Here is a 27,123-nt window from a genome sequence, read left to right as displayed (position 1 = left end):
GGCCGCCGCCGCTGCCCGGGCCGCGGAGCGAGGGCCCCGCGCATGCTCCGGGCCCGGCCCGCCCCCCGCTCCTCCCCGTGCCCGGGGCCGCCGCCGGGGCCGGGCTCGACCATTTCTGCGGGCGCGGGTTCCAGCGGCCGAGCCCCGGGCAGCGGCTTCCCCGAGCTTCAGCACCGCGGGCCGGACAGCGCCCTGCGGGCCGGGCGGCTCCCGCGGGCGGCTCCCGGTGCGAGGCAGGCCCCGGCCGCACCATGTTCCCCGGGCTGGCCGTCGCGCTGCAGGTGCTGGCGCTGCTGGCGAGCCGCGGGCACGGCTTCCCCAGACCCGCGGGCACAGGTAAGCGCCCGCCCCGAGCCTTCTGCCCTCTGCCGCGGGTGGGGAAACTTCTGCGGGATAGACATAGGGGATGGTCAAACTTTCCTGCCGCTTGGCTAAAGGCAATGAGATCCTAAGGCGGCAATATTCCCGGTGCGAGACACCGATCACTGAAGCTGCAATCTAATATTAAAGTGAAGGGAAAGGTTTTGTTACAGGGAAAAGCTCTGAATTTTTTCCGTCTTTTCCAAGCAACGTTTTCATCCATTCTGCGTCGGTGTCGGCACAAGTCTTTGCATCCCCCAGTCTCCCGCCGTATTCTGGATGGAGGAGATTTTTAATCTCTTGCTTGTGCCAATCCGATTATTGCTATTTTAGTCAATCTCCTTCGGTACTTTTTTCCCCAATTCGTGAGTTTTCTGATCAGAAGGAGGTTGCTGAGTCTATATCTGTATTTCTGTCTTCTGCAGAACCTCTCCATCTGCCCCAGTCATGCTTTGTTTAAAGGTTTGACTTTTTTTATTGTGTTCCCATTTTTCTAGGAACACTGAAATTTTTTTTACAATGAAAAAAAAAATAAAGGATGCATTTGGCATCCTATTTAAGACACCATGTTGTACTGGAGAAAACTATAAATTAAAGAAAAATGTCCTGTCTCTTTGTAGTTGCATGTATCATATAACTGAGGGTATATATATATATGTATGTGTGTGTGTTTATTCTAGATAAAGCTATACACAACAGACAATTAAGTGTAGAAAGACCTTTGGAAGAACAGGTAAGTGAAATAACAATTATTTACAAAATTTTTTTTTTAATTCCTATAAATTTTTTTAGCCTTTCATATACTGGATCCATGAATATCATTATGGCTAATGAATGGGTGAAAAACAGATTTGTCAGTAAAGTGATTATTGATGGGGTTAGATACAAAATAGGGTTTCAGTAATTTTTAAGAACTGGCAAATAGACTTTTCCTGTCCAGCATTCTGAAAGCAGGTTGTTAGCTCCAACAGCTCACAGATATACCATGCCTTTCTATTGATATCCTATGGGAATATAGCATGAGCTTGGAATGAAGAAGGAAAATGTAACTTGCATTTATCTTAAAATGCAGCTTCTCATAAGGTCTGGTTCTGATCAGAGGATGGGTGGTACTGATGAAAGTCTCCTGTGCTTATTCCTGTTCTACTTATTCGGGCAAACTTCTTACTAAGAGTGAAAATCAGGCATTAAGCCCTCTGCTAATACTGATAAATCAAGAGATCACACATTTTATTCCTTCTACCTGTTTGCTATTTTATTTGCTTTATTTTTGTATATTAGATTGCTGAAGCTGAGGCAGACAAGAATAGGAAAATAGCTCCCACAGGTAAAATATCTCTCCTGGTTTTATAACAATATTCATAACGGTATTCAAAGAGGTGTAAGATTTTATGTTATGTTGATATTGATATATTTTCCAGAAAACAAGCCAGAGTTCAGGAATTATTCCTTTGTTGATGACCTGAACCTGCTCAAATCAGTAGCAGAAAGAGAAAGGAATGAGAAGGAGAGGGAGTCAATTAGGAGCTCTTTATATGAACAGCAAGTGGCCCTTGATGATGCAGACTCCACCAAGAACCGCAGGCTTGTGGATGACTTTGACTCCACTAAAAGCGGGCTGGATTATAAATTCCAAGGTATTCCATAATCTTTCAGTGACTTCTAGGTTAGATTTCTCTGGCAAACTGATTGCTTTCATGAATGTTGCATTCACCACTGAACATGAGCTCTGTTTGTTGCTAGAGTGCAGTTTCAATTATTTCCAGTTGCTTGTTGTATTACAGTTAGGTTATTGAAACACAGTACAAAAGAATTGCTCTTGATTTTAACAGACTTCCGTGGAGGAAAGTCTTATTGTGTAATTTGTAATGTCTTTCAGCAATTTCGATTTGATGGAAGGAAAATGGGACATATTTTTGGATGAAAATATATTTATTCTGGTTTGTGAGGAAGAAGCACTTCCATATGCAGCTAAATCACGTATATTTATTCCAAATACTATGTGCAGTTTTAGATAATTCTCATAATCACAAACCTAGAAGACATTACCAAAGGCCAAAGAATACTTGCCTTTGCTACAGGAGTAGTTAATTGACTTGTAGTTTGAGTGAGTCTTCTGAGAATTGTAAGCAGCATTTAGCTCAGGATATTTTTAATTATATCAAAGTATGCTGATCACAGACCAAAGCTCACTCATTGTATTCCCTCTCCCATTGTCATGATGATATTATTTGCCATAGGCAACAATTGCATAATTAAAAGTTAATTTGCTGAAATTCAAACAAGATTATGTTTGTCATGAACTGTTTTGATCTAAGTGGCCATACAATAAAAGTAGATAACAGGAAGACACAAATAAGTGGATATGGAAATTCTACCAATATTTTCTCTAAACAGGAAAGTAAGATCCTAAAGTTCATCTCTGCTCTTTCAGAAGAGCCTCTCAGAAAGATATTTTTCAGATGTGGAAAATTGACACAAAGAACAATTTAATGGCTTACAAAGTGTGTATCAAAGTATATTCCTAATGTATCAAAAATGCACTTTTGTTCTGAAGAGAAAGAGACGTGGGCAGATATTTTTTTATGAGATGTTTAATCTAAACGAGTTAGGACGGACAGCACACAGTAAAACTGTAATCCTTTCAGACGACCCAGATGGCCTCCATCAATTAGATGGCACTCCTTTAACTGCTGAAGACATTGTTCAAAAAATTGCTGCAAGAATTTATGAGGAAAATGACAGAGGAGTGTTTGACAAGATTGTTTCAAAGCTTCTAAATCTGGGGCTAGTAAGTATCTTGGTAATCGTCATTTAACTGTGTTGTGGATTGGATTAATGCTCTTTCTAAAAACAATTCAGATGCACACTTTGTCTGAAGTGAGTGGGGCTCAGGGTCTAAGCAAATTTCTAGAGCTTTTGGGCTTGCTGGTTAAGTTCTGCAGTAACATTGTTGTTCCTGTGATGTCTTTGCAACAAAATAGGCCAAACTGCAGAATGTTTCTCATGTTGAAAAACATTCACTGATTGTACTCCTCCCATCTCTGTCCTCATTTTTCCTTTAATTTGTCTTCTGATTTTCACTGAGTGCTTTTCTATTATTAATTTATTTTCTGTACTTAAGGGGGAAAGGTCTGAGCTCATTCCTATCCACCTAATGCTGATTAGCATCATCAGCACACACATAATGTTGCTGGCTACTTGAGGATATTTTACATTACTGATTTTTAGGAAGAGTGGATTTGTCTGTGACCCCTGAATGTCTCAATGGCTTTAGCCATTGCCATTTGGGATCTTTATATTTTAAAATACTCACCTTATCTTTTGAGCACTAGATTTTGCAGCTGAGTATTGCACCCCACTGATTACAGAGGGGGCTGTGGGACAGCTGCATGGGAGACTTCTTGTTCAAGTGACAGATGTTATGAAGCAAAGAGAAAACATTTTAATGATATCATAGAAAGCTGTTTGCTTTTCCCCCATTCTGTATTACTGAATTCTGTTGTAATTATTCAACTGTCCATAGATGTGTTGCAGAGCATATGTATTTCTATATACATACATGGACACACATATAGGGAGGTGCCACACTTGCAGCTCCATCTTTCAAGCGGCACTCCACTGTGTTAAGTCCTAAAGAGGTTTGGTTTGAAGGCTGTATGTGTGAATGGGTGGAATTTATGTGTACACACAGATGAGATGTGTATTTCTATGAATATAGGTATAGGAGTGTTATAAATGTTCACATTTACATGTCTGTATGTACACACAGATATTACACCTCATTTGGCTGTGCTCAGCTTTGAGGCAAGCATACAGCAATCTATTTTCATATTGATATCAGGTTTCATATTGATGTTTGACCTAGAAAAAGGCAGTACCTTATAAGTACTCTGCACAAATATTTTAACAGATCACAGAGAGTCAGGCCTATACCCTGGAAGATGAAGTGGCAGAGGTTTTACAACAGCTGATTGCAAATGAAGCAAAGGATCGTGAGAAGGAGTCTGAAGATTTTGATTACCCTGCTAGCAGAGCAGATAGTGATACAAAAGAAAAGCAACAGGAAAGAACGGTAATTTCTTAGCTAATAATTTTGTCCTGCTTGCCAAATGGTACTAGTACTGTGCTCTTTAGGAATAGTTAGTTCAATCTGGAAACAAGAGGTATTCTTAAAGAAATTCTGTCTGATAGAAAAAGGAATCATGGGTTAAAAATTTAAGATGTCAATTGAAATAACTGAGAAAATACTATAGTCTGCACTTTGCAATTAGGACAATGTTGGCATGAGGTTGTGATAGAAATTTTTGCTCTCTTAACTATCATCAAAAGCAATGTGCTTAAAGATTAATTTTTTTTTAATTATGTCTTATGTGGAGACACCAAGCAAATCTGATCAGGATAGTTTCATTAATGGAGAAGTTGATGATACACTGGATAACACGTGGTCATCATCTAATGTGTTGGAAAGAAGAAATGAGCTGCCTTCTGAAGATAATTTCGAAGACCTCCAATATTTTCCAAATTTTTATGCATTATTAAAAAGTCTTAACTCAGGTAAGCTATTTGTGTGGTTACAGAAATATTAGGAAAAAACTTTAAAAATTAAGATTCTTTTTCTCCTCCTCTTGTCTCTTCCCGCACAGCTTCCCTAGTTGCTTTGAAAATGTTCTGTAAGATACATAGCAGAAACTAATTTGATTAGTGATCTTGATGGCAAAACACTGGCAGGAACAAAACTCAGAACTGCAAAGAGTGTGACCTAGACAGCCCTTTCCATCTTGTGTGATTCAGGAGTTCTGAATTCTTTTAATTCCTGTAAGGATATGATGAAAAGCTGGCAAATAGTTTTCCCCAGAGATCTTTCCAGTAACATCCATGTCTTCTAAGCCAAGAGATACGAGTAAGCCACAGTAGGATCCTCACAGTGATGGTACCAGTAAATGAGTTTGAGCCTCCCAGCCTTTCCACAAACCACAGGTTTGCTGTTTATTGCAGTGAAAGCCCTGCAGTCTCTTCCTATTCCGGTGCTGGACACCACAGCTTCCAGTTATTGCAGGCAAGTCTGTGGCTCCTTGCCACTGCCCTGTGTCATCACCCTCTGCACACACCCACTCTCTGCAGCCACACAGACTCTCTTACTTTTGTAGTACTGAGGGGGTGGTATTTTGTAGATCCCTTGTCCTGCAGGAGCATTAATAATTGCTTCGAATTGTCCCCATGTGCATCTGAGTGGAGAGCTAAAATGAAAAACCTGAGGGCGTATTTTGCTCAAGTCCAATTGACAAACTTTAAATTCTTCTTCCTGTTCTTTTTAATTTTCCCATGGCAATTCTGCATGCAAGTTCTTCTCCTTTTGCTGCTCACAATGCAGGCAGGCATGTTGGGTTTAACAGGTTATGAAGCAAACAGGACCAGGCCCACTGCCTGCACATGTCCTGCTTTATGTGTTCAGCTGTCAGGTTGTATCGAGCTGGAGGAGAGGATCCAGTTGCATCCTACAGCTGTGTGTTAAATTGCAGGCAGCAATAAAAAGCCTGTTCAGCTGCTCTCCAGAGTGGCTGGCCCTCTGCCAAGGTTGGGAGTGTGTTTCTGACTGTCCCTGACTGACAGTGCCCCTGGCTCTGTTGGGTCCCTCAGTGACAGCCTGGGCAGTGGGGAAAGCCTGTGTGACTGTGATGGGGGAGTTTCACACTGCCAATGCAGAAATAGCATAATTCTGCTCAGCACATAAACTAATATTGCTCAGCACATAAACACAGTGGGAAAAGAAAAGCTAAGAAGCAGTGGGCAAAACCTGATTATTTGTATAAAAATTTTTTTTGTATCCTATCCTGAAGTCATGATCTTCCCAGTCAGGTAATGCTTTGTTGTCCCAATATGCAAGTCATGGACTTGTCCAAGTAACAATCTCATTTGGGACACTTTATATTTTTGTCATTGAACCCGTACATCTTGTAGGAGAGAAGATCTCTTCCATACAGAGCCAGACTGATCTACTAAATACTTCACAAACAAATAAAAGAAAAATTACATAGTCTAGAAAACTCTACCTTTATCTGCCCTCTGACCATCAATTTGAGCTGTCAGATCACTCCATCTTTGTGTGCTTAGTTTCCTTAGCTGTAAAATGGAATTAATACCATTGGCCTTCCAAGCCAATGGTATCGTTACACAGCCCCCCAAGACAAAAAGCTATGAAGAAGAACCTACCCCTGATGTTTTAAAGTATGTGCTTTGCAGGGACAGCTTAAAAAGAAACATATATGTAAGTTCTCATTCTCATCCAGCACAGCATTTTCTCTTTTAATGAGTAGGTCATTCTTGATGCATGAATTTTGCACAGTTTGCACAACAGTTTTTCCGAGTTACCTGAAGGTTAACTAGTTTTGCTTTATCTCCTCACACAGAGTCAGAGACAAAAGAGAAAGAGACCTTGATAACTATCATGAAAACCCTGATTGATTTTGTGAAGATGATGGTTAAATATGGAACAATCACACCAGAAGAAGGAGTTTCCTATCTTGGTGAGAGTACATACTTTATACTACTGTTACTAATGGTCTGTTCCTCCTCTACCAGCAGTGATAATTATCTTCTCATCTTCCTTGCTCTTATGAAACCTGTTTCAGGTTTGTTCATTGAAAATGCTAAAGCTTTTAAATGATTGATCATTCCCTACAGCAATGTTCAATTCCATACTGCTTTAATATTTCCTATCTAATGAAGGAAAGGTAATATATCGGATATGCATTTAGAGTATTATTACACTTTTGTATCTGTGAAGCACAATTTATTTCAATGACTTTATGTCAGGGGAATATTAGGGTCTTCTCTGGTCTATTAAAGTGGGTTAGGTACCTGCATTTCCCAGAAATAATCCAACTCCTTTAATCTCTCACTGTAGGTAGCTGGACTAGATGGCACCTTATGCTAATTTTATCCACTCAGTAAAACTCCTTTCATCTATGAATAGTGTTACATGTTGGCACAGGAGCAGATTTTGAAGCACTCTTTCCTGGATCCATTTTAGAGTCTTTGGCTGTGTAGGGTTTGTAAAATTGTTACCATTTCCTGAAGAGGGAATTTGGAATGGCCTGGTTTGTGTCTCACACATATTTCCTGGCTTTGACAAACACTCTTCTGTTCTCTGTAGGCAGCCTGTCTAGTTAAACAAGCTGACCTACAGAAGAAGGGCTCATCTGTACAAACTTTGCACAGCTCTTACATTTTTCTGAAGTATTTCTGGTCTGGATTAATCTAAAAAGTTTTTGTTTGCATCAGGGAAATTTCTCAGCTTCATAAATCAGCCTGTCACAGAGAGATGACTGGCAATGGTTTTTCTACATTGCAGATAGTTGATTGATGAAATTGTAACTGTATGGATTGATTATCAATTACTTGCCTACAAAAGATCCAGTGAATCGTGACTCACATTCAGTGCATGATTGCACTTCCTTTCTAAAGAATTCATGATATATCTGACCCAGAAATCTCCTTGAATTTTGGAATATTTGGACAACTTATGCCTCAGTCCATCTCTCTATTTCTCTGTCTGCCAGCACATCTAAAGAAAGATGCACATAAAGAAATGGTTGATTTTAAGCACAGTGGTTTCAGTGTCCTTCTAGAAATGTAGATGCCATGGCTTAATCAGATATTGCCAAAACTTAATAGGCTAAGTTCATCCCTGATGCAAGACCATGCAGATAATGGAATTACACTAGCAGTGCATTTTTCCTGCTAAAATTCAGGGCAATTGCTCACATTGACTTTTCTTTGAGCAAATAGATACTGTAACCCTGGAAACAAATTGCCTCGATGACATAGTACAGAAGGCAAGGATTGGGTTAAGAGTTTGAGAGGTCTGATTTAGTCTGGATTTAAAGTAAGACTATCAATGATGTATCCAGACTCTGCCTTGCAAATGAGTGATTTATGCAGAGATGGATTTTGTGCTCCATCAAAGCACCTTACTGGAGTGGAAAAAGCTTTCTCATAGATTCTCAGGTTGCTTCTGTGGTATTCTTTTTTTAGACTTGCTGTTGAGAAATTGCTTTAAAGCTGACCTTCATTTATTGAGCTAATACTCTCAAATAATGAGGAAGAGCGTCCACAGGAGCATGTTAGCTTCTTGCACTGTCCTTAAGCATGGCAGCAGTTTTATTGCCACTCTTACTGAATTACAATTCTATAATCTGTAATAGCTGGATAGGTACTGTGTATCTTGGTGCAGTTTGGATTAGGAGATTGATACACAGCTGTGGTTATTTATAGCAGATAAAGGAATTAGTATGAATACCTGTCAGAGAGAAGAATCAGTGTAAAAAATTGGCAGTTTTTTGTTGTTTCCTCAGTCTACAATCAGTGAGCAGATTCTGTGCTACTTGGTGGAAAATACCTACTGGGTCTGTGCAGATGGATTACATCCTCTCTCCATTTTATTACAGTAGGAAACTGCCTAAATTAATTTTCCCCATTCTGTGACTGAAGCCATGCGTAAGCTAAGCCTCTGAATTATACATTCAAAATGATAAATCATTTACTGAATCAAGTCACAAGGTGCAGCTTTTTTGCCTGTCACAGGGGTGCAGAGACAGTGAATTTGAATGCATATACCAGTAACAGCTGGCTTGGGATTTGGAAACCACAGCATTATGTCATCATCATTGTATATTACTCTAGGGGAAAGTATTTTGCTGCAGCAGTGACTGATGTTATTGGGTTTAGCTTTAAGTTACAAAGGATCTAGCTGCAGTGTGGTGCAGGAAAAATACAGATGCACTTACATGGAAAAAAGGAATAAGTTTATTTTTTTAAGACATATATTCAATATGATGTAATACATATTTAAAGGTTTCCATATGCTAAATGTAATCTGTAACAGAATACAGAAAGCCCAGATCAGCATATTCATATGTATGAATCAGGAGAAAAAGTAATGCCTACCTTTTACAGTATGTGTTCAGAAAGTACAGCTCTGGAAGCATTAAAGAGAGCCTGTAACAAACTGATAGAAAATGTATGTTCACCTTATTTGATAATTATCCTGCTGTGGCAAAATGCCACCATTTTCTATCACTTTATTTTCTTAGCTATGAATGCTGTTAGAGAAAGCAAATTCTTCTGATAAAAACTCTATTTGTAGTAATTATGTAAACTATAGTTTTGTAATAGATTTATTTTAATAATATAGCTTAGAAACAGGAACAAATTATTTCAGCCAGTTTGTTCAGATACTGCTGTAAATCGTCTCCCACTAATAAGACCAAAATAATGAGTGATTTTTAGTACCATTCTAGGAAATATTTGCAATTAGAGGCTTGGGGCCATAAAAATACAGCTTTCAGACATGATAGACAAATTCTTAAGAGACAACAGTGTGTACACATGAATCCTTTTTACACAGTAGATTAATTATATTCTCCTGCAGTGTGCTGCTTGCACGAGTAGATTTATAGCAAATGTATTCATTGCCACCCCAACCAAGTGAAAAATATGTTACTCAATAAACTATTACCCTAAAAATGCAGATTAGTTATGTGCACATTGTAGCCTTGTGTGGAGTTCTCATTTATTGAATAGCACATGAAGCACAAACTTTTGCCATCACTACTTCTCTAGGTCATAGATACATCTGTGAGATAGAGAAATTCTGTGTCTTCCACAACTGGAGAAAAGGAAGGGGCAAAGGACTGGGAAGAAAATTAAGAACTCTGTGGCTTTGCTCTATTTGAAGGGCATCCCACTTTTTACCTCTTTTTGGTAAAGTATTTAGACTACTGGAGCCACAGTGTAGAACACACAGCCCACAGCAGACTAGTTGAGGGGCAACCCCCCTTTTATTTAGGAGGGAAACAGAGAAATCATTCCAGTGTTTGAGTCCCAGCTGCCTTCTTCCCTAGCCCAAACCAAGGCCACCCCTCACACCTCTCCCTTTGGCTCTGACTCACTGTCAGAATCCACACTGTCCCCCGTGACTGAGTAGGAGACTGTGTGTGTTAGAAATGGGCATGAACAGATGTCTGTGTTTACCTTCTCCACCCTCACACCATTTGTTCTTCATGGACAGCAGGGAGAGGACCAGGCTACAGGACACAGGAGCACTGGGAGATGGATTGTTCATGGGGAGGAGTGCAAGCCCTTGTTAGTCTGATCCTTTCCTAAAGAACTGCTGGGGTATGGTTTTATTATAATGCTGTCTTTTAGGCAGACTGAGCCTGTGTGAGAGGGGAAGGAGAAGAGGCAGAAAGTCTCCTATGTTGATTTTTTGACATGTCCCTGCCTCTCCACACTAAGGAATATGAAATAGCTGTTGAGCCTCTCGCATTCATTCTTGGTACCTCCCACAGCTCCACTTCTCATGGAGGCAAAGCTCTGTGATTTCCCCACTGTGTGCCAGTGCACAGTAGCCACAATCTGGCCTTTTCCTGGGAGAGGAGAACTTGTGTGAATAATGTGACTAATGCCTGACATTCTCATCAGCACAGATGCTGCAGGCCAAAGATCTGATCCTGATATTTGTTTAGCTAGCCAAGAACAGGCGGAGAGCCAAGAGTGTGAGGCAAAGTGCAGATCACAGCCCACTCTGGCATCATCTTTCCTCTCCTCACTGTGGCCATAAGCTGATGCTCCCTGATGCAGACTGTGATTTCAGAGGGTGAGGGAAGGTCTGGCTAAAGCACAGCCAGAGGTTACAAGTGGAATATGGACAGTGTCATGTGGACCTTTTGTTTATTTTGACCTTGTATTTCATGCAAGGAACCATTCATGCATAATACCATCTTTTTCTTTTTAAAAATCCTTTTTTCCAAAGGTCTCTTTGTTGCTACTGCAAATTTTCTTCATAAACATTAAATTATTTAATAAATTTTTCCCTACCTTAATTTGCCTTTTAGTGATTTTCCTTACCCAGTATTCATCATGTGAGTGATGCATACAGCTGCCAGTGGGAGTAATTTAATTTCAGGCAGCTCTTTTCTCTCCTATTTATTTTTTATCTGATGAACTAAAGTCACACAGATGCCAGTATACTGTACCATATCTGAAAAGTAGAAATCAGAGACACCTCAGATAGCAAAAGAGAGCTGAATATGGAGGAGCAGCAGTGATTCTGTAAAGTACATGCAAATAGTTAAACCCAAGATGAATTTGCATGGAGATAAGATAAAATGATGTGGGGACAGAGAGTGTGCAAAGATCCCAGGCAAGACTGGAATCCAGGAAGTGTATTGATTGCAGATCTCACTGCCCCTTTATAGCTGTTCTTTCTGTAACCTCCTCTATGTCTGACCCCTGCTACTTCTGCATTGCAATAAACACATGAATGTGTTTTTTTCTCCCCTACTTAGATCTTACCTCCTATTTTCCCCCATTCAGACTCACTGCATACTAAAACAAACGCGTGGCTGTGGTGTGGAAAGTCTGTGACTTCACAGTTCTCAAGACCAGGACCACTACACAATACAGTAAACTGAGCATCACCTGAGGGTGACATTGTGTGTGAGGGTGTGGTATTTTTGTATCCACAGGTTCTAAATCTTCTCAAATATGTTTTGGGAGAGATCCAGGAGTTTTAGTCTCACTAATTGCTTTTCCCACCACATTACATGACTATCAAATCATGTGTTCAAGAATCTAAATAAATACTTTACAGTTCATTCCTTTGCTTGTCACTTTCTATAATTTGAATTTGCAATTATTTCTTGCAAATATATTGCCTCTTCTTCCATTTCCCTTCACTGCCTCTTCTGTGCTTTCCCAACTGGATGGAAATCTCCATCTTCTCATAGTATCTTATTTGACAAATATATTGCTTGGTTCCTGAAAATCCAGGTTTTGCACCTTCCCAAGTGGTTGGTGTTTCTAAAGGAGGGCAAAGCTTTTATTTTTTCTCACTGTATTTAATATCTCCATAAAGCCCTCCCTACTTTCTGAATTCAGAACCACTCTGTTGACAGTTGAGCTCTGAGACCATAAGTTTGAGATGATTTTGTGGGTGTGGGGTAAAGAAGGTGTCACTGAACATTTAAAACTCCATCCCACTCTTGCAGGAGAGGCAGCCTGTGCTGCTTCAGTCCCAAACCATCATGCTTGTGAAGGGCATGCTGTGAAAACACAGAAAATGTGTGCACAGGCCACGGGAAAGGATTAGCAAAGGACTGCACCACACAGCTCTAAGAGACCTGCAGTAATGCAAAAGAAATGCCTGTAGAATATTAAAAGAATAAATCTGAGAAATAGCCTGTGAGGTAGGGAATTTAATAAGGATGATAAAGGAGATTTGGTCAGAGCTATGTTTACCTCAAAGCACATCTATTTAATTGTGTTTTACTTTTGGAGTTGCTTTTAACCTGATTGCCAAGTGATACTGCTGCTGTCCTAATTTCAGATCACTCTGACCATCTCACCTGTAATCTCTTTGCAAGTGATGCCATGAGCTGGGACTTGTCACCTGGTGTGTCACTCCTCACGGCAGCATTAGGCTTCAGACACTCTATCACATCAAATCAGTCAAACTGGGAGATTCAGAAAGAAAATTCCCTATCTTGACATGTAAGGCAGGAACTGGAGAGCAGCAGGAGATTTGCAAGGCTGAAACCCATCTGTAATTCCACAATGGAGGAATTTCTCTTGTTCATCACAGTTTTAGTAGTTTATGTAGTAGTTTTAGTAGTGACATATGCTTGATAGACTTATAGCTGACCAAAGGTCAAACTCTGCTTTTGGCTACATTGGGGAAAATCCAATAGATATTGACAGTTCTTGGACATGCACTTGTCCAAAAAATTATTCTTCCCAAGCAAATGCTGAGATTTTTCACAGATGGAAAATGGCCTTACAAACTCTTAAGGATCATCTACAACAGGAGACAGAAAAGACCTAGGAGAACTATGGTTTCTTAATGCCTGAAATAGGTGCATGTCACACAAGCAGTCATCAGCACAAAACTTTCCAGCTGAAGCAGTTGGAGTGTATGAACTCTTTAGGTAAACTTATTTTTTAGCTAGTGTTAAAAGTGATCTTAAGTACCTTGATGATCCATTTTCTCCTTTAATAAACACATTCTTTTTATGCTGTATGAAAACAGAACAGCAAAGCAGGTCTTTCTGTGGCAATTTAATGGCAGAATGTCAGCTTCAGTCAATTTGGTGAGGATAGAATGTGAAAGGACAATTATGCACAAGAAAACCCTTTGCAGGAAAATTTGCAAGAGTCTGGAAAACACCATGAATCTGTCTATTGAGGCTTCCATGTCAGGCTTCCATTACCAATTCCATTAAATACTCAGATGGATATGTTAGTTTCTGCCTCTCTAATAAGAACATAGTAATTTGTAATAGTTATCCATGTAGTATCTTTTCCCATTAATTTGGAGGGTGTAACCACAGTACATTCTCCTAGAGTAAAGATAAAACACTCTGGGTTTATGCAGTTCAGATTTTTGGATGCCCAACTTGAAGGACTTCAGAGTTTCAAAACTGCTGGGAATTTGCATTTTCTGGTACAATTAAGAGCATCTATCAGTGTGTAGGAACTGGGCCTAGGATGTCTCAGAAACCCTATTTAAAACAGAAGCTCTCCTGCAGCATGAATGCTCCAGTGAGTCACCCCAGATCAAAGAGCAGTTAGAAAGTGAGGCAAGGCAGAAAGCAGATCTTGTGACTCTGGTATCTGCTTGGATGATGAGATTATCCTGCTCTGCAGAAAGCTGTGCCAGAGCACTGACCTATTTACCAGCCTGGGTCACTTCCATTAGCTCAGTAGTTATTGTCCTGTTGTTTTAATTAGTGCCATTTCAAATAAGTGGCCAGCCGTGTAGAAAGGTCAGTACCTTTCTAAGCTCTTCCTCTGTGCAAATGAGGTTGCCAAGGAGACAAGACCAGAACAGTAATCAATCCCTGTTAGACCTGGCCAGGACAGCTTTGCTGAGCTGCTCACAGGCACAGCTCACTCCACAGGATGATTCACTCCATCAGTGGAGCTCAGAGCAAACACTGCTCAGCCCTGGCCCAGCCACACATGGCAGGTACAAACATGTTTTGAAACAATACCAGCTGTTAAAGCATTACTTTTGATGAGGAGCAAGAGCAATAAATCCTGTTCAGGAAGAGCTGGGATTATCTGGCAATATTCTCTCTAGGGTACACATCAAACAAGCCCCTCAAACATGGACTCTATCACTCAGGAAATGCAGCTGATTATAAATGTTCAGATCCATGCTGATGTGCCATCCAGCTGGCAGGGGAACTCCCCCACTTCTCTTGTTAAATGTAGTGCCTGTTAAAAGGCCTGTCTTGTAGGTGTGTCTACATCCTGACTGACAAAACAAAGCTTTGATATGGAACACAGTGATCATGGAATTCAGTCTGGCTTTAGAGGCAAAGCTCAGGTCATTGGCATTGCCTCATTTCCCTTCATGGGGCTGGGAAGCAATTCTGTACTCACCAAGGAGTGATAGGGAACTCACATGAAATTGTTACCCAAATCAAAGGAACTGTACAATTCCTGATGCTATTTACAGAAGTGAATAAATAATGGAGGAATATGAATCCCATTGCCTGCAGCAGCACGTGCTGTATGTGGATATATGTACAACTTTTAAACACTACAATCTATCAACAGAACAAAGACTTTCAGAAATATCAGTGTCAGACATATAAATCTAATGATGTGTTGGCAGGTTATTAATCTATCTCTTGGTGGAGTCTTTTTATTTCCTGCTAATAGGAACTTACTGCCTAAATGCAGACATTTTAAAGGGAGAACATGAAAGGCACTTATATATGTGTAAAATTTAAAATTTTTAAATACTTTATTTTTTAGAATTAAGCCTAATTTAATAGATCATGCTGGATTAAGCTCCAAAATCAGTGACATTTTTGCATTTGCATGAATTAGTGAAGGAGAATAATCTATTTGTTTGAGTTTACAAAGGGTTTTCAAGCTCTTAACTGTGGAATCTTATCCAAAAAACTGTGCCTCTTGCAACAGAGAAGTCCTTATATTCCTGTTGAAATACTAGTATGGTACTGATTCAGGATGAAAAATAGAATCTTAAAATGAACTGAAAGGGATATTTACAGTCCTTTCAATAAGCGTTGGATCAAGTGATTAGTGGGGCATCAGTCCCACCACTATAATTCTAGCTTGATTTTATTTCTCCAGGATGTCTGATCCAGCCTGTAACACAGCCCAGACCTGTTTTGGTTAGGGCATATGGGGAAAGGTCAGAAATCACATTAAAGGGGTATGTATCAAATGAAAATATTCACAAAAAACCCATGATGTGATATAGAATTGAGAGAGTGCAATCAGGCAGGGTGCCAACAAATACTGCTTACATTTTAATTTTATGTAAATAACAAAATATAGAGGATGCAGGCAGACAGGATTATGTGATTTCTCATCAGATGGGAGGCACAATTTCTTATGCTGATCTGTCACAAAGAGAAATATGCTTACTAAAAAACTACTCCTTAGGTTTCATGCTGAGTATCTTTCTAATGGAAAAAATGCTCCCAGCTGATGGATAAAATATTGTCCTTATACAGAAAATATGATTTAAAATGTTATTAGCATTATTATATTTATTCTGCCACAGTTCCCACATCACACACTGAATATTTCAGCTGTTTATATAAATGGAATTTTGATAAATTTCAAAACTAAATCTCTCAAAAATACCCACCAACAAGATAGTTTGTATGAAATTTTGAATCCATGTTTAACTGAACCTTTAAAAGATAATAAAAGGAAGGAAAATTCTACACCGTGTCCATAATATGACTGAGGAAATGTGGCAGGTTGTAGGTGATCTGTATTTGGAATATCTACCAAGTGTTGTACCAAAAGGACTTTTTTCCCACATAACCATGCAATGTTTATATCTGAAACATCCATCTTTATGAAGAGGTGCTTTTACTTTCAAATTAGATTAATTCAGCCCTGAAATTGGCATGGAAATACATTTTCAAGTCTTCTAGAGCTGTATACATGGCCTTGGCTGTGTAGTTGGTTTTCAGGTAAATGCTTGACTTCAACAACTTTAGAAAGTATTTGTTTTCATCTCTTCAATTTACATGTTTATTTCATCTAAATATAATTTCAAACCTTTTACTAGACTTTTTTTCTAATGAAACCATATAAAATCAAGACACACAGGCAGTTTGGGATAGTGTTTTCCCACCAGGACGAAGCACATATTTCATAGTCTTTCTTGTGAAGTTAATTAAAGCCTTTCATTGCTTTCATCAGAATAAATTGCTACAGATAGTCATCAGTATTTTTTGACTTACATGATTGAAATATGGAATAGGAATATGATGCACACTTTTACTGATTTTATGCATGTTGGTGCTATTTGGTACTCACATTGTCATGATTCAGTTGTTAATTTTTTAAATAAGATTGATCAATATTCCAAATTTGTTTGTTTTTTTAGCATTGGCTCTGCATTAATTGTTCAGGGGCAAGGATAAAAGCTGTTCTTTAAGATTTCTACTTACCATTCACACTGGGGTTGGGGAAAATGTGGTATGGATTCTGCATCTTATCCACTGGAGAATAACTGGGGTTTGGTTTTGTTTTGCCTTGATTTCCAGAAAACTTAGATACAATGATAGCTGAGCAGACAAAGAAGAAGCTTGAGAGCCCTTCCACTAAAACCAGGACAAAACTAACAGCAGGTACTTGGTCTACAATTTTCTTTTCTGGAATAACACTTTTTTTTAACCTATTCAGTTAAAAGTATGCTAATTGCTTTGGCAGCCTGACTGCTTGTTAAAGCCACAGTCTCCCAAGGACCTGCACCAAGCCACAGCTTGGTTGTCCAAGCACACAACAAGAGAGAAATTTTCACTTAATTGCCCAGTTTTGAGAAGTATATTCACTCTCTTTTGCTTCGCTGGAGTCCAGATGTAACACATATACAAAGGCAAGCTGTATCAGTGCTTTTTAATACTAAAATAATAATGAGAAAGCATTATTTGTCGACTTTGAATGTTGCAAATGCAAATTTCACAAATTTTTTCTCTGCACAAAGAAATTGCAGTCGCCTGTATTCAGCTATGGTTTGTGAGAGCAGAAACAAGCATTCCTTTTTCCAGAGGTCTGGAGTAGAGATGACCTTTAGGAACCCCTTTGGGACAGGCTCCAATGAGGCTCTGCCTCAACCAGCACTCAGAATGCTTTACTTGCCAGGATTGTATTGATGTGATTGGAAAATGCTCCTGGACATTTGATACAAAATTCTTTGCTTTTGTTATTTCTTTAGACAAGAGCAGTGAAGAAGCAGACAGTACAAAGGAAGAAGCAGCTAAAATGGAAAAGGAATATGAAGTTTCAAAGGATTCTACAAAAAATGAAGGACAAAATGCAGCGGGAAACAGTGAAGAATCCAGAGGTACAGAATATTGCTTTTCCTCCAAGTGATTGGAGTCTTTTCCTCTCTTTGGTATTGATTTTTCATGGCGTTAGCATAAATATCTCAGTCACTGGAAATCACCACACAAGAGCTTGATTCAGAAGTGTATTTATCTGCCAAGTTTTAAACATATCACACTACATCCCTTGCTGAGCACACATTCACAGAATTCAGAGACCCCTTTAGAACAATAGGAAATGCAGTTTGATCCAGTAGTGCAAATAAATTTTGCTTCTCAGAGGCATCCATGGCTTTTCAGGATGGCCAGAATATTCAATATCTGAGCAGGCCCATTGATTTCTATAGTTTGTGTTAGAGCAAGCTGGTACTCAAAGGCAGTGAAGAGTTCTGCAGTGATACAATTTACATTTCCCACTGCCAGAGGTTAAAGGTTATCAGTAGTCAACCCATTTTATGTAACACTGAAAACATTGCAGTAAGTTAGTGTCTCCCTAAGCAAATGTAGCACAGTAGTACAGTTATTTTTGTCATGCCTCAGCATGACACGTGCTGAATTACACTGTACTGGCTGAAGTCTCCTGGGTGAAAATCAGCTACTCTATCTGAAAACAAATCTGCAGGGGACATTGTGCCTCCTTATTGTGCTGAGCTCTTGAAGGAGAATGTTTGTTGGTGCAGAAACCTTTCAGTGAGTTCTTATTGCAAAGGGTACAGCATAAGCATCTGTGTTTTGCAATCAGTTGGTTAAGCAAAATTGCTTCTTTTGCACCTGTGCTGTCTGATGCTCTTACTTTTTGGAATGCAGTGTTTTCACTCAGGCTGCTCAGTAATGAATGGCAGTAATCAGGACTGCAGTAGATTGTAGTCCATCAGTCACCTGGTTCAGCTCAGTGGGCAGTGCACTCACAGAGGGAAGGTGTCATTTTTTCCAGCAGCTTATTTATTTCGACATGGAAGAGGAAAATAGCTCAAGGTGGCTGTCTGATTTTACAGTAAAGAAAAGTTATCTCAATACTTTTTGGTAGGAAGTGATAAATAACACATTTTGCTTGTCTCTTGAAGATTTGTCTTTTCAATTTGATTGAGGTTATTTTCCTTTATCTTCAGCCCAATAGCTTTTTAGAAATTCAAATTCGATCAGTATTTGTTCTTTGTCTCATCATGCAATGCCCTTGCTTAACTTACTGTAAAGTTACTGCACTCCCAGCTCAAAAATAAGGGTGTATCTAATGCTGTATCCACTTACTAACAGGAGCAGACATGCATAATTGGCAATAGTAATCTTCTACACAGGAATCACACCAGTTTTTTTTATTCCTGACAAATGTAAGAACATTACATCAATAAAGCTCCAGCCAAGCTAAGAATTCAAAATCCATTAGCTGGAATATTTTCTTGGGGACCTTATTAGGTAATCCTTGTACTAATTGTGTCCTGTGTGCTTTCTGGTCCAAAAATAGCCATCACTTTAAATTTCAACTGTAACAAGGAGTTATCATGGTAATTTTGATACCTTTTTTTTCTCAGTAAATACATTTGAAGTTGTCTTTCCAAAATATTACAATTGTAGGTTTGCTGTATGCTGCTAGTACTACTGTATGGAGGAGTTTTGATACTGAAAGCTCTCAGCCCTAATTAAGTCATTCCTTGCTATCTCAACAGCTTTTTCTTTGCTGAACAATTATGATGATCAAAAAGCTACAGGTTGTTTAAATCCCCATATGCAGTTACTGTGGATGCCACCAAAAGTTTTGTATAAAGATCAGAAAAACCACGATCCTAAGTTTGTGTATGACTAATCTTGCACAGGCAACACCTGCTAACCATCTCTGGGAATTTTGCCTGACTGAGTTTGACAGGACTCGGGTTTTAAACAGAAACTAAGAATAGTTTTAATCTGCCTTTGCTGTGACCAACTTCACCCAGTTAAGCAAGCTGCATCAATCATTGATGCAAGTGCTTGATTTCTCTCTCGTCCTTTCCTCCAGGGAAATCTGAGGCATATTTGGAAGCAATCAGGAAGAACATAGAATGGCTGAAAAAACACAATAAACAAGGTAACAAAGAAGGTATGAAGTAAAAGGTCTTGACATTGGGGTGGGCACCATATGCATTAAAAAGCAAGTAATTTCTATTGTGTTGTGTGACTTGTGTTATACCTTTAATAGTAATGTGAAACTGTGCTTGTCTAGATTATAGTGATCATTAGTGGTGGTAGAGTTAAATAATACAGGTCATGTAAAAGTTAAGCCAATGAACATAAATAGTGAACTAAGGTAGATTAATGTTAACTGGGTCGAATGGCCACTGGCAACAAACCCAGAGAGACTGAGCAGCAGGGAGTCACTCTTGTGCTGTGCATGCTGGGCTGCCTGTCACCGGGTCTAGTCTTCATTTCTTAGCTCATCATGTTGTTTGATTATGACCTTGTAGGTGAGATAGATGCATTTGAAGTGTCTGGGTATGTCTAGAGGAGCTCAGTGCATCTGTCTAGCATGCCTGCACCAACAGCAACAAGTCTGGCTCCACAAGCAGGAACAGCTGAGATACAAACTTATGTCAGTAGCACTGAAATACATTGTATTACTGCCCAAATCAATTCGAATGGCTTGTAGCTCTCACGTGCAAAGCTGTGTAGAAGGGAGCAGTGGCTGAAGCAGCTGCACAGGGTTTGCTCTCCAGCTGTCCCAGCATTTGCCTCTTCCTCAGAGGCTGAGCTGTGTCAGAGCTGCCGGCAGGGGCAGAACAGCAGCAGAATTCCTCCTTTATTTCTCACAGATTTTTATTCCTCCATACTATCTTTTCCCTCAAGTTCTTACATAAAGCCAGCCTCCCATCCCTGTTCTCTGCCCTGGCTGTGTGTTCTGCCATGGCCTGCTCTGGAAGTGAAGGTTCCTAGCCAGGGGATCTGTCCCTGGGCTGTGACTGGCGCCTGGCAAGAAGGATCCTTCTTGCACCAGCCAAGCAGAGGGTGATCTGAGATGAGATTAGCCTTGGGTCATCTATCCATCCTCTCTGTGTGTTGAAGTGTGTATGAATTCCATTTCAGAGATGAGTGCATGCCTACAGCCCAACACATTCATTTTTCTGTACAGAAGCTGAATGAGGAAAGACTATAAAAAAAACCATTCCCCTCTCTCAAATCACTTCCACACAATGACAGGGATAGCAGTTAGCAGCAGTGCTGCATATTTGCTCAAGAGTTTCCCTGCCAATTTTAATTAATGGTTCTGTTTAGCAATGTACTCATTGATGTAATTAGATCTCCATCATGTGTGATTATATCTCTGTATCCCACATGCTGCCTGAGCAGCCCCTTGCTCCTCTTTGTAGTAATCTTTCTTCTGCACTGCTGCAGTCTGAAAATGGCTGTGACTGCAGATCAATAGCATTTTATCTGCCTGTGAATGCATGAAGATATATATATCTGTGTAGATGGATTTTCATTTGCACTAAAATATCTTTATTGTCCTCTGGCAATGGAAATAAGCCTTAAAGTGAGTGCAAGTTATGACAAAATTAGAATAGTATTCTTACTCTTCTGATACATCATCTTTATTGTGCCTTTTCATGCTCTTTATTTTTGAAAATGCTAATTCAGTTCCCCATGGATGGTGTTAAAAGTACAGTCAGGGTAAGCTTATCTAACTATAAATGCATTGCAGTGTTTTTCAGTGCAAGATTAGGTGGTGTTGCTGTGCTCATCAATCATTTCTCCACTTCCAGCTGGCACCTGGGGGCTGGCAGAAAAGCAATTCTCAAAGTAATTTATGTATTAAAATGGCAAGACTTTCCCAGCCCTACTCATGGATTGGGTTACTCACCAAATACTCTTGAAGACGTTTAGGTCTTCTTCAAGCAAATGTTTGTGGGTCCTTCATTTTGTATGAATTCCAGCAGATATTATTCATTCAATGACTAATAACCCTGGAAATGTCGATTTGCATTTCTGCAGTTTTGGAAGTATCAATTGCCTATTTAGGAGGCTGGTAAGCTTGAGTAGCTGGGATGATTTAAAGATAAACATGTCAAAAGCCTGGATTTTGGGCTCATTTACATTTCTGTCCAAAGTTGGTTTTGCCTGTTTACAATGTTCAGACTCCATGGGTCTGTCCTTCACATCTCCCAGACCCGGCCTGATGCTTGAAACCATTGCAGAGCTGAGCATTTAACCAGTACAGGCAAGGAGGATGAGGGGGCTGTTCAACAAACAGGTACTTCAGGGCTTCACACCACTAACAGCAGCCATTTCAAAATGAAAGTAAATCCTATCATTAATTTCAATGGCAAATGGCTTCATCTGAATATGCAAATAAGAGCTCGCTTCATTTACTGGAGCTGTTTCACAGCTCCATGTAATGCTGCAGCTGTTGCAGTGAATCAGCATCCAAGGCTGATTTTTCTAATTACAATAGATTCTAAATAAGTATTAGAAATTGGCAGCTATCAATTTCTAGAAAAAAACCCCAATATACAAATTAGAGATATACAAATTAGCCTGAATTGGATAATGTCATAATGGTTGTAATCCCATACAGGATGTTTAGAAATCAAACCTTCACATCTCCACATAATAATCTTAGAGTTAGAAAAAGTATTCTAGAAGTAAAACAAGCACAGATATTTTGATTTGAAAAACGTGGATATTAAATTAATTTAGTGTATGTTCTTCATTTCCATTCCTTGGTATCTTTTAATGGAGACCCTCATTCTGTCAAGATGAATAAAATCTCTCATCCCAGTTACAAAATAGCTCAGTTCTATTTGTCCCTGTTACTCATACAGGATGGAGACACAAGCAGGTTACATTCTTGTGAATAATGACAGTAACAGAGCAGAGAGGAAATCTTCCCCTCAGTACAGCAAATGGCAAAATTCCTGCTAACTCAGATATGGACAGAACACCTCTGCAGGAGTGGGGAATGTTGAATATAAATTTTCTGTATTACTAATTTGAAATTGCCTTATGCTTTTATAAAAATGATCACAGGCATCAATTTGCTTCTTAATATCTTTATATTTCTGTTTTGGTCAATTTTTGAAACCTAAAAAACCACAAATTCATTATTGTCTATTTTGTCAAGAATGCGAAGTTTGAAAAAAGGTTCTTCCACATACTGCTGTGTGATGTTATACATTGGACATTGCAAAATCAGTTTTAATGTATTCTGAAGGCTCTGTCTGTGGAATAAGTAATTTATACTGACAAATTCAGAATGTATTCATTCTTGTGAAATATATTAATTCATTTAACTTAGTATGAACATTTAAAACATTGCTGTTCTTCTGATTCTAACAAATTAGGCTTTACATTTATCCAGTTAATTATGTAACTGAAACTTTGTTGTGTTTATATGTGAATATACTGAATGTGCTGCCAGAGTCACAATAGGTTTGCTTTCTATGTTATTTGAAAAATTGCTCTGCAGTAGAATTCTTTTCATGGAAAATAGTGATGCTCTCCAGCATAGGAAAAGTCTATTTAATGCATATGGTGTGAATCAGGCTGCATAGATGCTCTCATCTATTGGAAAAGGAGGAGGGATCTTTCAGCACTCAGTTGCAGATTGACAGAGGAAGATTGTCAAAAACTGACACTAACACTGTCACAAAGGCTGCTCACTGCAGTAGTTTTCAAAGCAGAATATTATGTTCTGTATTAAGGTAAATAATTGTATTATTTTGATCTATTTTCAGGGAGTTGCTTTCATTTCCACTACAATGGTAGTAAGTGGGAATTTTACTGGGATTTCAACTGGAAATAGTCTATTTAGTACTTTCTTTTGATTCCGTGACAGTTGTGAAAATAATAGGGCACAACAGCTTTTGCTGTGCAGACTAGAACATTAAATCCCTGGACTGGAACATATTCTTGCTGTAGCATTTGATAGCAATCAATCAAAAGCAAGAGATTATTATTTCTCTTGGATAATAAAAGCAGTGTGCTGTGTAAAAAGACTTTGTGCAGATACTTTGTGCAGATTATTTTCAGGTTTTTTATGTTTTCACAAGATGTACTTGGAGAAAATTCCCTTCATGTTTGATAAAGTGCGTTGGTTGGATAAAATGTACGATGACATTGTGTCTTAGGTGAAGCAGTATAATGGCAATGACTCATTGTGCAAATGAATTCTTGTTTTTCAGACTATGATCTTTCAAAGCTGAGAGATTTCATTGATCAGCAAGCTGATGCTTATGTGGACAAGGGCATCCTGGACAAGGAGGAGGCTGATGTAATTAAACGCATCTATGGCAGCCTGTAAACGTCAGTGACTGCCAAACCTGTAGGAATCTAGTCTAGTTCCCCCACTCCTGGCTCAATGACTTATGATCTATTAATTTGAGGATATCATTAGAAATGCTCTGTTTACATTGTACTGACAACTCTAGACAGAAATGAAGAGCTGTAGTGCTCCATTCACTTTCTGCATACTGTATTTTCCTACATTCACAAATCAACCCTAAACACCAAATTCTGACACTGAATTTCTATTTTATAAGGTAAATATTTCTGTAATGCTCTCTTTGATTTATTGTTTGTGGTTACTTTTGTAGCTAAACCAATCATTTCTGATGGAAATTTCTTTTAATGCTGCATTTTTTTGCTTTCACTCAACAAGCTTTCCATAGATGTAACTATGTAAAGGGGCATTAATAGAAAATAGTACATAGTTCTCTAAATAAAGTATTTGAAAATAATTTACCTATTAAAGTTTTCATTAATCTTAATATTATTTTATATTCATTTATTTTGGTTTTAAATACTAACACTTTTTTTATCCTTTTTTATTTCTATATGTAGTATTCTGTAATGTGGACTGTAGTGTCCTTAGCTAATTGATAAATCTTAGACATTACAATTACCTTCCATATTAGAAGAATATTCTCTTCTTCAGCATGTGTGAACATTCTCTTTGCACCATTTGATGATTGTGCATGCATAATTAGTTGAATTCCTGATCTGAATATCCTGATAGCAAGTGTAAATAGCCATTGCTTTCTCTAAAGAAAAAAAAAAAAGAAAGCAATTCCAGTCATTTTGTATGGAAAGGGAAGTTTGCAACTAGAGATGGTTTTTTTAGGAACAGGAGCCCTGCTTTTCAGAAAGACTTAAAGAATCTATTGTATCTCAGTATCTCTGAATATCAAGGCTGTGATTACTGACCTCTGTTCTGTGCTGAGCAGTCTTATCTTGGAGAACTTATTTTATTTTATTGGCCTATATATGCTAGCATTAGCCAAGAATTTGGTACTTCCCAAAGAAACAAAATGAAAAACAAAAATGTCATCCTCATTCTTCTTCTTCAACTAACAAAGTTTTGGAAGAATGGTTTATGAGGTCTTTTACCTTAATGTGAGTGGATAACTTTATGTATGAAGAACTGACAAAGCAAGATCAAAGGTAAAGAAGCATTTAGAATGGTAAATTTCAAACAGAGTCCCAGAAGATGTAAGGCCTTAGACTCAGTTGAGTAGAGGAACTCCAGGAAAGCCCTGTACTCTTTACTTACAGATTCTTCATTCATGACTGAGGTTATCCCTTCTCTGTTGGTTTTTTGTTTTTTTTTGTTTTTTTTTTTTTTACTTAAGTTATCTCTAAGATTGATACAGTTTAAAAATGTAATCTGGAGCAGACCAGTGTATGGAGATACTGACCTAGAGTACTGCCTGCACAGCACAAAGTTGTGTAAGTGTTAAGTCACTCCTTGGGTCATTTCCTTCCTCACAGCTAGAATTAAAGAGGAGGAGATTTGAGCAATGTTTCTCAGCCAACTGAAGTAAACTCTGGAATCCCTGCAAAACATAAATTGTCAACTGAGCATTATTGATAATCAGCATTAAGTGAATGTGATAGCACTGAGGTGTAACAGCATAACTCCTTGCAAACTGATGGAACATAAGCCAGTGAATGTTTTCTAGTGTCCACAAAATACATCATCACTGCCTGCTCATACACATCCTGACATGAATCACTGAATTGCAGTATCAGTCACTAATGGTTAAAACCATATTCAAAAATGTAATCAATGTAAGCTTCCTCTGACAAATAGTCCCTTAGAAACTCTATAGAAAAAATTAGGAAAAAAGAATTAATGTTATTTTAAATCCATACATTTGTTCTCATCCAAACCCTCTTGTTTGTTTATTATTTGCTGTTGTTCCCAAAGATCCGAATTTCTTAATGTCTCTGTAGATCTCAGTTGCATTCTGCAACAGCTTCTGACTTCCTTTCTTATGTGACCATCACGTGGGAAAAGCAAACTGTTTCCCAAATTTGGATTTATGACAGAAATCAGGAGGATGGTAACTAACCATAGACCTCTGTAGATAGGGAAGTGACAGGGACCTAGGATCTGCACTTGAAAAAACAAAAAAGGACAAACTGTCCTTCTCCAATGACTACTTTTAAAAACACCCCGAATTTCCTTCTCCTGTCAACATGATGAGTAGTATAAGAATAATTTCAGTTTTCATTGGAAGTTAATTTCTTACTTTGTCCTCTCACAAGTCTGGTACTAAAGGGCAGATGTCATCGACCAGTGACTATGAACAGTGTGTGGTGATACTTGCTAACCTCTCAGTTTTGCAAATTTTATAGCTTGAACAAAGTATCAGTGGCATAACTTAGGAAAACAAAAACCCAACAATGGGTATGCCCTGATTGTATTTCAGAGTATGCACATTCTTGGAGTTGTTCTGTACTTACCCTGCTGCTGTGCATCCCTGGGGGCACACATGGAGACAATTGGAGCAGCCTGATGAGTAGCTGAGAACAGGGCAAGCCTCTGACAGATAGACCAGAAATCACAGCTATGGTTCCTCAAACTAAATTCACTTTTCATCCTGCCCAAGCCACTAGACTTGTTCCTTGAATGCTGCAAATACTGGTTCCATTGCTGGTACATGGAATGAACATCTATCTGTACATCACACCTTTCAGAAGCAGACAGTGAAACACAGGCAGCTTGATGAATCACCCTGCATTCCTCAAGGGCTGTGACTTACCCAAAATAAAATCAAACCAATGATGCAAGTTTCAGCTTGCATCACAGATCAGTAGTTAGTTTGCAGGGAACACTTGGAGCACATTAGGACCTGACATGCACTGCTGTGTGTTTAGCCATTAGTAAATCATAGTGCTTGCTTTCTTCCTGGTAAGAAAGGTATTTTCAACAACTGCACATCTCTATTTCAAAAGTGACAAAAATCGGTTTCTGTGTTGTTTCTATCTCTGCTGGATCCTTCAGAAATCCTTCACTTCTAAATTATGACTGAAAATGTAATAAGTACAATATATATGGTATTCACCTTTTGAGCTTTTCTAATAGACTATTGTTTCTGATACTGTACTTTATTAAACACTTTACTACAAGCTA

General features: G+C 38.8%; 1 protein-coding gene across 2 annotated transcripts; it reads left to right on the top strand.

The window, feature by feature from the left end:
- Positions 1–202: 202 nt before the first annotated feature.
- SCG3 (secretogranin III) lies at positions 203–27,123 on the top strand. 2 transcript variants are annotated; one of them, XM_058033194.1, is made up of 12 exons: positions 203–336; positions 1,041–1,093; positions 1,642–1,687; positions 1,782–1,997; positions 3,009–3,151; positions 4,274–4,435; positions 4,740–4,917; positions 6,771–6,887; positions 16,965–17,048; positions 17,636–17,764; positions 19,735–19,803; positions 23,891–27,123. In XM_058033194.1, exons 1-12 carry the CDS (start codon positions 252–254, stop codon positions 24,007–24,009), a joined length of 1,401 nt encoding a protein of 466 aa, XP_057889177.1. In that variant the 5' UTR covers positions 203–251; the 3' UTR covers positions 24,010–27,123. The 2 variants fall into 2 exon arrangements, with proteins under 2 accessions (XP_057889177.1, XP_057889176.1); XM_058033193.1 differs by having other exon boundaries at positions 204–336; positions 19,735–19,815.

Source organism: Melospiza georgiana, chromosome 13 (assembly GCF_028018845.1).
Source record: "Melospiza georgiana isolate bMelGeo1 chromosome 13, bMelGeo1.pri, whole genome shotgun sequence".
NCBI classification, from domain to species: Eukaryota; Metazoa; Chordata; class Aves; order Passeriformes; family Passerellidae; genus Melospiza; species Melospiza georgiana.
Note: the sequence above shows the minus strand (reverse complement) of the source record. Positions and strands in the feature narration are given on the sequence as shown.

Coding starts and splice junctions, on each gene's coding strand:
- SCG3 (XM_058033193.1), top strand. CDS start 252: ATGTTCCCCGGGCTGGCCGTCGCGCTGCAGGTGCTGGCGCTGCTGGCG. Junction 6,888..16,964: donor AGAAGGAGTTTCCTATCTTG/GTGAGAGTACAT, acceptor CTTGATTTCCAG/AAAACTTAGATACAATGATA. Junction 17,765..19,734: donor AAACAGTGAAGAATCCAGAG/GTACAGAATATT, acceptor CCTTTCCTCCAG/GGAAATCTGAGGCATATTTG.